This window comes from Mesoplodon densirostris, chromosome 12 (assembly GCF_025265405.1).
Source record: "Mesoplodon densirostris isolate mMesDen1 chromosome 12, mMesDen1 primary haplotype, whole genome shotgun sequence".
NCBI classification, from domain to species: Eukaryota; Metazoa; Chordata; class Mammalia; order Artiodactyla; family Ziphiidae; genus Mesoplodon; species Mesoplodon densirostris.
In genome coordinates this window covers 1,911,158-1,926,193 of record NC_082672.1, presented here as the reverse complement: position 1 = coordinate 1,926,193, position 15,036 = coordinate 1,911,158, and the positions used below count along the sequence as shown (strand labels likewise).

Sequence of the window (15,036 nt, the reverse complement as noted above, 5' to 3'; positions counted from 1 at the left end):
CCGGCCATGGCCACATCAAGTGTTTGAGGAGTTCCTTCTCGAAGTGTAGAATACGATCTACTCATTGATTTTAATGATAGAAAGAAAGCTTTGCAGGAATGAGCAAGTCAGTGGTCGTTTCTGGGAGTTTACTCAGCTCATATGCATTCTGATGACAGCTTCTCGGACCAACTTCTAAATTTGGGTTTTGGAAGACCTGGTTATAAATGACAGAGAAACTTGGATTAGACTGAATATCTTTTCTATATGTTATTTGCATTAATTGAACTATGATCTTTGCATTTTCCTACCATGCCTAAAGTTTTGGCCTCTACCTGAAATGGTGGAACTCCATGTTTCTGTGAATATCCTTATGAGTTCTGAAAATTTTCACTTTATAAAGAGAAGCTGTTTTTTTCACCAGTGAATTTCCCTGGTAATAAGTTAAGGGCCCTCCAGAGCTGAGGAACTTGAAAGAAAGATCCAGAACAACTGAATTCCCAAATATTGAAATCAACAACACAGCTGTGCCTCTGAAGTACCTCTTTATGAGAATTATTCAAATGCACATTCAGAGTCGTTTGCTTGATGGGAAAGGTTACAGATCAGAGGGAACATTTTTTCCCGTCAAAATGGCTTTTTCTTCAGGCTTAACAATTCTTTTCTTGAAAATGATATTTGTTAAAATAGAACATTTGAATACCTACTGGTGAGGAAATGTGAAAACAAACAACTGTAACAAGACGTAGAAGAGGCACTGAATGGAGCCCACGTTTCAGACGGAGGTGAGCCCCAGGGGAGGGGTTGGCTTTGCTGCCAGTCTTCAGTGCAAACTTCTCTAACGAAGTGACTTTTTAGAGAAAAATATACATTATATTACTGTCTAACACCTACTGTTATGACGATTTTTGAAGTATTGAGGAAATTCATTTTACATCCATGATGAGAAAAAATAGTAATTTGATACAGCCAACATGGGATATGTAAAATTTCTGATAAAAGTTCCAGATTGTGGAAATTTCAGAAGGTGTTTAATTGACACTGAAAGATTTTTTACAAATTAAGTCAAATATTCAAGGAAAAGATCACGAGGTGCGGTTATTGTGCTAAACAAGACTTAGAAGCCTGTTTGAGAATCAGCGTTAAGGACCTCTGATGACCCCGTCTGACCAGCACCAGCCAGGAGCCAGATTTTCCCTCGGCCCTTGACTGGCCGTGGTGCTGGGGCATGTCTGCGCCCAGAGCCACAGCTGTCTGTCTGTCTGTCTTTTCCTTTTCAGTTTGGACTTCTTTTGAATTATTTATTTACCTGATGGGCAACATTTTGGTGTTGTTAGTTTTCCTTTCTGGAAAAAAGTACTTTCTGGTGTATAATAGTTGATTTATATTATATTCTGCTCTATTATTGTACTTCATTATACATTTAATTTGGTGGCTACTTTTTAACCGCATCTTTCATTACTTTAAAAGCGTACTCTATAAACTGTCCTCTTCCACACTTAAGCCATAAATAGCTTTTTTTCTCATATTTTCTAATATTTAACAAAACTTCATAAAATAAATTCAAAGGTCTTTTAGAAGTAAATGGTCCCAGAACATATAACTCTATATAAATAACAATGGCTAATCTCTTCCAGAGGTATCCCATATCTCCGCATTAAAAAACAAGTATATGTATTTTCCTTATTTTTTTTAAACAAACAGAACAATTTTTTATGGCACCTTTTTAAATGTACAACTGCCATGGTCAAACGTTGGGAAGATTCATGAAGCTATTGACTGTGAATGACCCTGTTGCAAGAATGATCGTGATGTTTGTTTTCTCTGGCCATTGAAATACGTGAACATTCAGACATTAAAGTAAGAAATATAAAACAAAGACATTAAAGTGGACACTGATGGAAAGTAAATCCAGAAATAATCTCTCAATTTTTTAAAGCAAAATTTGTGATTTGCTTATTTCTTCTCTTACCATCTTGAGAGGGGATGCTCAGATGTGGGACAGTCAGGGTGCTCAGCTCAGAGTGAATGAAGTCTGAACATCCCTTTTGTCTGAAGCCCATGTAGCCAGGAATCCCAACTATTCAAAGGCAGAATCACTAGGTAAGACAAAAGACCCAGGGAGAGTAAACCCAAGGGGACACCCCCTGTCCTTCGGGACCGGGCGGGCCTTCTTCCAGCCCATCAATTTTGCAGCGGCCCACTGCGGGGAGACGAGCCAGTTTTGTTTAGTTTCTGGGTCCACAGAGATATAAAAGTAGGAAAAAGGAGACATCCTGGTGGGTCTGCGGGAGCCGCTGGGGCTTGACAGACAAGACATAGACAAGTTCATAATAACAAAAAGAATACAATAATAATAATCACTGCAGAGAGCGCAGGCCAAGCCCTTTTCCTTGGAGCTCTGGTGCCCAAACTTTGGTCCACAAAGGGCTTGACAACACAGATTCCTACTCCCCACCCCAGAATTTCTGATTCCATGGGTCTGGAGGGACGCCTGAGGTCTCGTACTTTGACAAGTTTCCCAGTGAGGACACTGGTGCTCTTGGGCAGAGGGACAACCGAGAGCCCCTACCTGCAGTGGCCCGTCTCCAGTGTCAGCCCCTGGCCATCCCTGGGCGAGGGACACAGGGCTTGGCTCCGTGTCTGCTCCAAGTGGCCTGACCAGCCGGCTGGGGCCCTAGCTCAGTCACACCACCCGGACGTCACCTGAGCTGCATAGGAGCGTCTGGCCCGAGCCCCTCGGGCGTCTGGTGGAGGAAGATGCGCTTCGGCAGGTGTGCCTGGATGCTGAGAAGGTGGGTGTGGCTGCAGGGGTTCCCCAGGGGTGGCGGGCAGAGCTTCCCCCGGGGCACCCAGGTCTCGGAAGAATGCCCGAGGCCTCCCCGGCACAGGGCTGGGTGGGCAGTCTGGAGGGGACCTGGCCTGAGAGCCCCAGCGTCGGCCCCGGAGAGGCACGCGCCTTTGCGCCTGGGCCTGCCGGCCGTGCTCCAGAGGATGCGCGTGCAGCTCAGAGGGACCACTGCTCGCCCCCTGGACTGTTCGCTTCACTGGAGACAGAGGGACCAGGGGCCCCGGCGCCCAGTCCAGATGATCCTGTCTTTGCTGCCCTGTAGGTCAGGTTGCCTCACCCACTTCCCAGTTGGACCTTCCTGGAGCCCGTCCCCCGGCCTCTGGCCTCGCAGGGCGGCTCAGGGAGGGCCCTGGTCACAGCCTGGTCACTGGAGTGTGTCCACAAGGGTTCTGACTGCAGAGGGCAGGCTCTTTCTTGTGTCAGAAGCACTGGGTAAAAAGCTCTGGCTTTGTGGGTGGTTTCTGCTGAGGGGGAAAGCTGGTGAGGATGGGAGTGAACAATGAAGGTGGATGAGAAGTGGGGTGAGGCGCCCAAGGTCACGGGGCAGTGTCTCACTTTACTCGGCCAGCGGGGTCCAGCTGGGGAGGGGCCGGGGCAGCACACGGCCCCGGGGCTGCCCTGATGCCGTTCTGAAGGCAGGTGGAATGGGCCACGTGGTGCTCGGACTTCCCAGGTTTTCAGCTGCTTTGACCCAAACATTAACTGAGTTGCATCCCCATCAACTTCGGGAAGTAAACGGCGGGGCATAATGCCATACTGATTTATTAAAGTCACCTCAACAGCTCCCACTGTACATGCTGCTTCAATTGTAGGACTGCCCCCAGCACCCACAGAAGGGCCCTGGGCCTGGGCTGTTTTCAGGAACTCTGGCTCCAACATGGACTCGGCGCCTGGCCCTGGCATCCCCAGCACGTGTTCCAGGCAGGGCCCTTTTCTGCCTCTGCTCTCCAGTCCCTGGGCCTGTCCACAGCCAGGAGTGCGTAAGCAGGTCTGAAGTCAAGCAGTGCTGTCAGGAATGGCCAGGGTTGCATTAACCTTCAGGTTACGCCCAGGCCTTCCACACGCGGGCTCTGCGCACTGGTCTCTGCAGAGGCCGAGGTGAGAGGAGAGCCTGCCTGTGTCCTTGCAGACAGAGGATGTGTGTAGAAGGACACAGACATGGAGTTTACAGAGAGACACCTGGAGCCCGCACGTTGGCCAGGCTCTAAGACCTGCTGTGCTCCTGTCACTGCCGGCCTGTGCTCTTGGCTCCCCTCTGCTGTCCTTTCTGCCTCATGGGGGTTCTCCTTCCAGCCTCCTTGGGGAGGCCAGCCCTGACTGCTCAGACCAGGTTAGTTCCCCTGTGGGCTAAAAGCACAGGCGTGGACCCTGGGTCTGCCACTTACTGGCCAAGTGACCTTGGGCTGTTACACGTCTCTGTGGGTCTCAGTCTCCTCATCTGTCTAATGGGTATAATAGTGGCACCTACTTCAGGGTTGCTGCCATCATTAGATGACTTAATGTATGTGCTGTGCGTAGAATGGTGACCAGCACACAGAAGGAACTGTATAGACTATGTACACAGCTATAATATGAGTTATTTGAATAATTTCTGCTTAATGCCTATCACTCCAAAGTAGATGGAACTTTTTCGTGCTGTATCCCGTGAACATGTTGAATGAATGAATGAATGAATGAAAGTGGCCACAGAGAGGCCGATGTCACGCAGGTATCCTGCCAGTGGCTGCACATTTTAACCATTTGCTGTTGAGTGGAGACAGCCTTGCTCTTTGTTGCAAGCGGCTGTTACCCTCTTGACTTATAAAATATACATACGTGAAGGGAGAGGCCACAGGAGGAATAAACAACATGCAAATACCTGAGTGTCCTGAAATATTTTAAGTGAAAAGTCATTGTGGCCTCGTATGTGTTGATTTCTCTGCTGGCTTCTTCCAGCCTGTGAGGGAGGTCCCCACACTGCCAGTTTACGGATGAGGGAACCGAGCTTTCTGCCCAGGGCACAGAGCTGGTAGGTAGTGGTGTTTGCCCTGTCACACACGTTCCGCCCTCTTCCCACAACACACAGTCGCCGTGGTCAGCCACGTCATCCACACGTGGTCCTGACCAGACAGTGGTAGGCAGAGCAGCCAGACAGCTCCTGAGAAAAGCCCGAAGTCCTTACCCTGGAGGAAGAGCCTAGAAGGATGGTGAGACCTGGTTTAGGTGCAGAGCTTTGTGGGACCTCTGCTTTCAGAGCCCAGGGTCAACAGTCTAGTAACCTAGCTCAAAGGAGCAGGGAGAGAAATGCCCGTCCAGAAGATACGGCAGACTGCAGCCTCTGCTTCGACTCCCTTCCTTCCTTCTTCCTCCTTCCTTCTTCCTCCTTCCTTCATTCTTTCTTTCTTTCTTTCTTTCTTTCTTTCTTTCTTTCTTTCTTTCTTTCTCTCTCTCTCTCTCTCTCTCTTTCTCTCTCTCTCTCCCTCCCTTCCTTCCTTCCTTCTCTCTCTCCCTCTTGTCTCACTCTCTCTCCCTCTGGCTGAAGCAAAGCCATGTGACATTGCGAATCTGCTCCAGGACATGAGATTCCAGAAAGGAATACATCACTGCAGCTCGTTTAACTGTGCTCTGAAGGACCATCAATCTACTTGCTAAGCAAGTGCCTGCCTGCAGTGAGCTGACCTCATTAAACCCTCTCAGGGCTCCTCTGGCTGCACACATTGCAGCCCCTCGGCCCCTTAGTCATTTCTAAGGTACACTGAGTGCTTGTGAAAAGGGCTCATCTTAGGCCACCAACCCTTTCAGCAAACACTGCACCCTGCTTGGCGCTGTTTTGGCAGCAAGCTGGCATTACTGAGTGTAGCTGGATTTGAACCAAGGACTCAGGGCTACAGGGCTCATTATTCTTCCGCTTGACTGTAGACAGTCTCCTCACATTGTCTTTCTGTGGTTTCCTCCACCAGAAATGCATACCTTAATTGCTAAAAAAGCCACCCTTTTAAAATAGCGTTTAAATGGGATGAGATCTCACAAATGGAATTCAAATGTGTCCTTTGAAATAGGAATCTGAGGGGCAGAGTGTTCCTGTCTGAAGGTTCAGCCAACCAGCCCATGGTCTGCAGAGCTGTTTACGGCCAGCCACGCTCCTATTTCTAGGCTCCCTTTCTGCACTTACATCCTGGAATCTCACCTGCTCCAACTCTTGGGAGTTCTTCAGCAAATTCTTACCTCCAGAAAGATGTAATGAAAGAGCAAGAAGAGGGGCGTTGTGGTTCTGGGTTCCTGGATTCTACTTTGCCCAGCAGCTTTGCTGTGTGGAGAGTGATGCTCACCTGTCTCCCGAGTCCTTGAGGACAGGGTGCTGGGGGAAGCTGGGGCGGGAAGGCGTGGGGGGGTTTCTGGTCCAGAGGCAGTTGGATGAGGAAGTACATGCCCTGTTGGGATTGCACCCCCCCGCCCAGTTCTGTGCAGCAAAATATTTGGAGCAGGTTATCCAGGGACACGTGGTTCTATGTTAAAATTATTTCTACATCTTAGGAACAAGGTGGAATTAATTTCGTGCGGATTTATTTAAGTGAACACTGATTGGATTGGGTGTGGCTGATGAGCAAGCCACGACACTGGTTGGTTCAGAGACAGAAAGGGAGCCAAGGGAGTAGGTAGATACTTTCTAAATGTTGTCTTCAGACCTCAGCCACTAATCAAAGCGTGAACCAGCAGCTTGGAGACTTCAGGCCCTAGGTTACAAAATATTATCTTGATTCAGTTGAGAAGCTTGCTTGGTGGGGAGGGGGTTCTAATTATTATTTGGGATGTTTGCATTTAGCTCAGAAGAGTAAAACCTACATAGTCGTATTCAGAAATATTACTGAAATATTGTCATTTCCCAGTCAAAACAGAAAACTTTTTTTGACTCACTGCAGAAACGCATGATAAAAATAAACCGATGACTAAGAAACTTAAGCCCTTTAAGAAATCTGGATTTGTAAAGAGATGCTACAAAGGGAGAAATGAGCAAAGTAGGATCCTGAAAACTTTGTCAGAAGGCCACACAACGAGCTCACTTTATACCTCTGGGAATTCTCACCAGAAGTAAAGCCCTGTGCTTTGACCCTGGAAAGCATGTAACATTTCACTGCATAGTACCGGCCACAGCTGGGAAATAACCAACAGCTGCTTTGGGGAGCACCCCAAATATTGTGCACATAGATGCACCAGGAAAATCTGGTCCTTTGTATCTATTGACTGAACTGCATTTCCAGATGCCTATGATTCAGGTATTTCAGACAAGCAGCTGGGGTCGGGAGGACAGGCTGTGTCACCTGCAGAACCCCACTCAGGCCACCTAGTGTTTACTGTTGTATCTTGCTCCTTCCTGTAACCTCTGGGCTGAGTGTAGGGGAACCCACACCCTCAGTGTCATTTCTGTCAACGTTTGGAGAGGATGATCAGCAACCCTGGCTTATACTGTCTGCCCCGCCCTTCAGGATCGGGTCTACAATGAACTGCTCATGCTTTTCCTGCTGTAGAAAAATGATATTTCCAAGACAAGATAAACATTCTCAAAATGTCCTGAAGTTCATATCTTTAGTATAAATACAAGTCTGTATTTCAATGTTATATTCAAAATGGAAAAAACAAGCAATGAATTTCAAGTTTTATTTCATGAAATATTTTAGCTGCAGAGTCTTGCTAGCATATGACTAGGGAAATTCTAAATGAATCCTGGATGGAATATTCTGAACTGGACGGGCAGATAAACTCCAAATTAATGCTGAACAGAATTTGCTTATTCCTTTGAGTGGTGTAATAACGGTGAGGAAAATGTTGGTGCCATAACGGTTTCAGTCTATGGGGAAGGCAGAGCAATGCCTCCTATTTGTGATATAAACCTTTCAGTGTAATATAATTGTTAAAATGTTGTCATAAATTACTCAGTTAACCTTAGTGTATTTGCTGTACTCCCCTTACAAAAAGACGGTTCCTCAGTTTTCCATAAATCAGAATTCAGCTGAAACCAGGATTTTTTTTTATCTTTAGTTGAATAACTTTTTATTACTTTTTAAAAAGTTCTAAAAATTTTTAAAGTTTTTAAAAAATCTAATTCACTCAACTATCCCCACATAGTGATGTATGTTAAAAAGGTTAGTATCATATTTTTCATGTGAAGAAACTGCTATATTTTGTACCCTAGAGGGTCTTATGTATATCACAAGCCAGGCAGCCAGAGAAATAGGAGCTAATCTTACATCTCCTAGTTTTGGGCTTGTGATTTCAGATGACAGAGTCACCCCAGGGCACTAGGTAGCTTGTGTAATTTAACTAGAAAGTGACAAAGCCCTGTGAATTAATCAAAATGGAATAAAATGTTTGTGTAACAATTAGTGATGACCATTTGAGAGCCAAGAGTAATTTTATCCCTTATTTTCCTCTTTTAGGTTCCGTAAATGAAAAGTTACCCCAACGGGAAGGCACAGGAAAAACAGGTAACTATCTTAAAATGAACTTCCTTGGTATATTACTACAGCGAATCCAATCTATGCCTTAAAATAACGTCTCAAGTTAAAATGTCAATGTATATCAGTGATGGTAATGAGAGCTGAAGCCCTTTGTTAATTATTTATTCATTCAGCAAACGTTTATTCGACCCTTAGGGTTGCTGGGACCTGGCAGGTGCCGGGCACGTGACCTGCTGGGTAACCCACTTGTGTCCGCGTCAGGGCTTCTTAGACGTGGCTTGTGTTGGGACCACCTGTGGATGGTGTTAGGATCATCCCGGGTCCACATCTGTGCAGGGGACTCCAGGGCTGGCACGAGCCTCTGGCATAGCAGCTGTCGGAGGTCACTAATGGAGCTCTGTCTGCTGCTCCTCATAAGAAAGAGGGAGCGGTTTCCATCTATGACAGTCACTCCTTCTGGGACCAGTACCCACAGGAACCTGACGGAGCAGGGAGCATTTCCTTTGGAAATCATCCCACGGCTCCTGGAGCATCTCCACTGGCCGCCGCAAGCCCACCGTGACCTCTTTGCCCTTTCCTCAGCTGTCACCCGTTAGTCCCAATGACACATTTTCTGTCTTTATATCAACCTGTAAAGTCAGAATTTATTTTTAAGATGAAATAAAAATAATGTACCAACATCTTAAGTACTTTTTTTTTCCTGAGGTAGGTTATAGTATATGAACCAGTAATAGAGAAAAGTGATATTAAGTCAAAAGACCCCAGTTTTATTCAACCAAGGTCTTTTAAATGTGTATTGAAGTCACGGTGGCCACTGTCCTTGTCCTGGAAAGATTGTAGAGTCTTTGTATCATTAAGATAAATCCATGAGATCCACACAGATTGGCAAACGAGTAAATGCCAGCTGTGTAGACAGCACGCAGGGCGGGCGCAGACGAGGGCAGAATTGGAGCGGTTTCACAGAGGAGGAGGAGGTGAGTGGAGCACCGTGGGTGTGAAAGCTGGGACAGGTGTGACCTGGGCAGAGACCCTCACAGGTGGGGAGAAGAGCCCAGTTTGTAGGTGAGAGAGGGACCGGCAGGTGGGGTCAGGACACTGGCTCGGGCAAGGGTTTCCGTTTGGAAGGGGGAGGTGAAGATGGGGTGAGCATTCTGGTACGTTTTAGAGGAGCGGAAGTGTACTTGTTCGTGGTGAGAAACAGGAGTCAAAGGCTGAAAGGGAGATGGAGGGAAATACTCTTTCAGGCGCCCGCGCCCAATCCTGTTCATGGTGATACAGGTTGAATCCACAGTAAAATTTTTTTAAAAATCTCCGAGGAATTGGCACGTGGGCTCAAAAGTGGATTTAAGGGAAGAACATATTCCTTCTACTGAAGCCCCTTGATCTCCAGACGTGCCTGTCAGAGGAAATACCTGAGAATAAGTAACGAAGCTGGGTTATCGGGAAAAAGAGACATTTAACAAACTCCCCTGGAGGGAAGTGAAAGGCACCAAGCTGTCCATGACTTTGCTTCATTTTCTGAAGGCTGAGCCCAGTAGGTGCCAGTGGGCTAGTTGCACCGGGACAGACTCTCCAGGGGCCAGAGCCTGGTGGTGGGTGAGGAGGGTCATGCTGCCCGGGGGCCTGCCTTTGCCAAGGCAGGAACATAGGGGCCTCTGGTGCTGGCATTAGGGGCAGGGGAGGGCCAGGCGTGGGGGCCGGCACCCATCATTGTCCCTCAGGGACGCCCCCCTCACCCATCTCCTCTCGCCGTGGTTAGCTTGGCTGAGAACTCTGGACCTGGGATCTGGCCTGGACCCAGGGATCAGACTGGGGCTGCTGGCCCCAACGTGGTGGCTTGCTTAGGCCTCAGCAAAAATGTGCAACATTAACTATGTACTTTATGGTTGTCATTCCAAAGGATGTTTAAATATGCTAAGACTTTTCTCAGTATGTTCTGTTAAGACTTTCAAATATGTTAAATATGTTTTAAATATGTTCCCCATTTCATTCTTGGAAGAAAATTATAGAATATTCAATAGCAAAATACTTCTAGTTTATTGCTACTATCATTATTTGACTTGGCTATTTCAGATAAATGATGCTACATTTTGTCAGTATTTTGACAGATAACAAGCTTTTTTTCTGGAGATGGTTAAATGTTAAAGAATTTTAAAATTACTCGTTTTGGTTTTCCCCTAAAAATAACTTCATTTTTATTCTTCAGAGAGTTGGGATAGTAATGAGTCACAGTTAACTACATAAGCCCTGTGGCTGCTCCTTCTCTCTACCACTGCTTACTGTATTTTGATCCTGAAAGTGTTAAAAAAAATCACACGAATAAAAACACTAGGATGGTTCTCGAGAGCCCCCCGCAGTGTGCCTTGTAACAGCATCCCTGGCTGGGGCCCCCTTGCCTGGGGGGCTTCTAGAGGCTTGCTTACCGGGGAACCCAACAAGTGTTTTTCAACTAATTCAATAAAGACTGTGTCCTTGGAATAATGTTTTCAGTGAAATGGCATAGAGCTTTCTAATCCACACTCGTCCCTCAGTCCTCTGACACTCTCACCCGGTTCCCCACCAGCCTCTCATGTGTCGACACAGGAGGCCTGAGGGGTCGAGAGACCCATGGGGCACAGTGCAGGGCCTGGGTCTCCATCCCTGCCTTCCACTCTGGAAAACAGGGACACAGCAGGGATGCCAGCCCCCGAGCCCCCCAGCCCCCCCATTCCTGCCATCCCTCCCTCATCCGTCCGGTTGGCTCCAATGCTTTGCATCACATCTAACCCTTCCCCTTGAGGTCTGTTTGGAGCTTTGAGCCTCTGTATGGTTTACTGAGTGCTGGGTTGTGGTTTGGTGGTTCGTGGGGTGTATGCAATCCTTGGGGTCCATCCTGTATGCACACTTACTTCACTTACTCTCATAATTGTAGTCTCCTTGCAAATCTTTTCCGTTCTGAATTCAGATGATGCCTCAGCTCCAGCGTTGGAGACTCAGCCTCAAGGAGATGAGGAAGGTGAGTGTCGGTGGGGAGTTGTGTTGGGGGTAGGGCGCGGGCCTGGGGGTGCAGCCACATCCTCTTGCGAGGACTGTGCTCAGGACGGGCTGGGTTGGCCTTTTCCACCTTTATGAGGCCCCGCCGTCCCTCCTGAGGGACCTGAGTGTTGCCGTGGTGCTTTCACACAGCACACGCAGAGGCCCCTCTTTAAGTACAAGTCTCTGAGTTGAAATTTTATCTGGATAACATGAAATATATATTTCCAAAGGGTGCACTAGCATATGCCATTTCCCCCGCTCACTCTTCATGTCATGTGATCGCCACCTTTACAGAGACCAGTTTTGTGAAGTCATATGTATAGAGATGTTTCAGAGGCTTACTGAATTTTGTGGTTATGAGGATAGATTGCCTGCTCTTAGCCTTTAATACATTGTTGTAGGTATTTGCCACTGTATCACCAATTCTTGGGTCGAAAGGGGGGTCAGGTTGGAAGACCAAGTGTAAGGAGTGCACACAATAAATAAATCAAAGATCAAAGGGTAGGATGACATCATGCTTTGAAAATAATAATAACAAGGATAATCATAATAACTAACTTTTGTTTGGCACTAAATGCCATGGACTCTGTTACTTGAGCCCATTGAGCCCTCAGAACGCCATATCACAGATGAGAACTTGTCCGACATCACAAAGCCGATAGATGACAAAGGCACGTCCGACCAGCTGGTCAGCTTCAGTGTGGTTCTTGGGCATGTGGTATACTGATCACACCATAAATATTCAGTTACATTTGTTAATATTACTACCAAAGATCTGTTCCCAGAATGTTGTAGGCAAAAATTATGCTTTACATACTGCACTTTGTATTGAATCTTTCAACTGAGTGAAGACCCTGTGTGTTACATGAATATCCATCTTTACCACACAAGGATATGTTTCTATACTTTGGAATTTTTGGCCAAAACCTGTTCTTTCCAGTGGAGCCTGTCTGGACTCATATCACTTTTATTTATACTTTTGGATGAAGAAAGAAAGAAAAAGTCATATGCTAAAGTTTTAAAAAAATGTATGTTGTCATTTCCTTTTGTTTCATGCACATAATTATTTTATTATTTTTTAAAAATATCTATGTATGTTGTCATTTCCTTTTGTTTCATGCACATAATCATTTTATTATTTTTTAAAAATATCTACAATGTGTGTTTACTGATTATATTGATTTTGGGGGCTTTTAGACTGCCTGCTGAAATCTTTAATTGAGAGACTTTGTGTTTTCCTGATGAATTAAAATAATCATCATTTTATTTTGGTTCATTAGATATTGCATCACGATACCCCACGCTTTGGACTGAACAAGTTAAAAGTCGACAGAACAAAACCAATAAGAATTCAGGTAAAAAGGAGCCCAGTGTGACTTAGTTAATGGACCTGGAAAGTGGTCTTGTTTTCTGGAAGTTACATGCAGAACACATCTTTTTCCCTGGCTACCAATGAGTCATCCAAATAATGCCATGGCTTGCCCACCAAAATATAGTTCAAATTTGAGTGTTTTATTAAATATGGTAAGTTCTAGAACATATTATAGAATAGTTAACACTTTTTTCTCAGAAATTATCATTATGGATAAGTTTTCCTATTGCATAGAGACATTAACCTGTACATTTCTCTTATGAACTTTAGAAACCAAGTTAGTTTTGTTCAATCTTGTCACCGTATTTCCAAAAGTTACCTAATTTGGTTTGCTTCTGTACCATATAGACTAGTACATGGGAAATTAGTTCAAACATTGAATGTTTCAGATTTATTGGGGGACCTTGAAATTCAGGGGATTTCACTGATGCCCAGGGGGAGCATCAATGTGGCAGTACTTAAACTTAATTTGAGAAACAAATACAAAATTATTGTAAGAATGTCATTGGAAATGTACATTGTTTTAAAAAGCAGTTTTAATTGTCAGTAGGAAGCTATTCAGGGTTTGACAGAGTTAGTTCCGTATAAGTTCACAGAACAAGTACGTTTGTATTTCACCCATTACTTTCTATTACCAGATTTTCAGGCCTTACATGACCTGTCAATTATAATTAACTAATAAAAACAGTGCAGACTTGCAGTATTTAGTGGGACTGAAAATAATGCTTCAGGAAATTCCAGTTTACGTAAGTTACCCTACACTGTAATTTGATTTAAATCAGCCTAAATGTGTAGAATACAAAAAGGTGACATTGAGTTGACTTGTAGACATGGGGCAGGAAATTATGAGGTTGTATCTGTATTTAATGCCAGTTGTCCAGATACATGCTCTTTCTGAGGGTCCAAAGAAAGTCAGCCCTAGTGAGTATTTTAAGATGTTAAATATAGTATTTACTTTATTAAGTTTAGTGATAAAATGGCAAACAATCATAGATTTTACATAATGACCACCATTGTCACTGAGATTTCAATGTCAGAAGAGTTTCGTTTGTACTTAATTTTTATTTTTAAAAGATACTTTTAGTAATAATCTTCTTTGGTAGAAGTAGACACATTTATTTAACAAAACATAAATAATTTGTGACTTTTTGTTATTCTGTGTTTTTAAAAATTTACCTTGTTTGTTGGTACTCTTTCATGTTCCTCTATAGAAGAAGCCAAACTGAGAATGCGTTGCTTTTTTTCTCTGGTGTTTCTTTATATCAGTTAAAAGTACTATTCCCGCCCCCCGCCCCCAAGTTTGCACTAAAATAACATATTACTTACGTGACCAAACATGGGGAGAATGATTGCCATGCGCAGTGAGGGAGACCGTGTGGGTACGGGCAAATGTACTCTGGGGCATAAAGTGATGGTCGTTTTCAGAAGGGACCTCCTTGTAAAGGAAACAAAGTAATCCGAGTCTATGAAAATTCACACGTGATAGGCGCTCAATACGTGTTTATTTATTCCACGTGTTCCACGGCCACTTTGATGGTATCATTGCATTCTTATCTAAGGCAAACTAAATGAAACAAAAAATAAATACATAAATAACTAAAAGTTTGACCTAATGTACATACCATGACAGTTTCACTGCTAGACTTTTAGTAATTGAAATTCAATATAAATATAAATGAAATATTCTTCTGTTGGTTCATTTAACAGGAAAAGCATCATTTTCATTATATGATTCAATATACATTGAGTAAGTGACAAAAACCTAAAATTGCATTTTACTTAAGAATGCGTGACTCAGTTTTTTTCTATTAATATATAATTGACAGTGTCTATTTCTTTATGTTCTTGAATCATCTTATTATATTCAACTTTATCATTCCATTTATAGAAATTATAAAAATTGATTACGAGATTTTACCAGATAAGAGATTTTGTGACACACTGTTTAATTATATAAAATTAATTTATATTTCTATTTATTAAACTGATACTCTTGCCCTGCGGTACATTAAATACGTTCCAGATTTCTGCCTGATTTCCTTTAAACCAATCTAGAATATTAAGGAATGCACTTTCTTTGTTAGTTGGAACAACAGTGATAATCGTAAGAGCAGCTAACTTTTCTTGTGCTTACGACGCGCTGGTACCTCACATGCCTCGCTGACCCTCTGTCCTGCTCCGCCGACACAGCAAGCCAGTAGGGCTGCTGCACGTCCCATCCCCGAATCTCAGGAGGAGAAGGCAGTCACAGCCAAGCCCAGACGGCATGGGCAGGGTCTCTGAGGATGGGGACTGCAGTGCCACCTGACCACCCGGCCCCTGGCCGTGCTCCTCACGCTGTCCTTCAGAGAGGGGACACCTCCTCTGCCCCACTGAGACATGGG

The 15,036-nt window shown here is 44.6% G+C and overlaps 1 protein-coding gene across 2 annotated transcripts in view; it reads left to right on the top strand.

Moving 5' to 3' along the window:
* The window catches only part of SMOC2 (SPARC related modular calcium binding 2), a 154,447-nt gene that overhangs the window by 61,727 nt on the left and 77,684 nt on the right, over window positions 1-15,036 (top strand). The window contains exons 5-7 of one of the 2 annotated variants that reach the window (XM_060114962.1): window positions 8,245-8,292; window positions 11,210-11,260; window positions 12,561-12,635. In XM_060114962.1, the coding sequence (XP_059970945.1) occupies window positions 8,245-8,292; window positions 11,210-11,260; window positions 12,561-12,635 (174 nt within the window). Of the gene's footprint in view, window positions 1-8,244; window positions 8,293-11,176; window positions 11,261-12,560; window positions 12,636-15,036 lie in introns of both variants that reach the window. The other variant, XM_060114961.1, reaches the window with a different exon arrangement.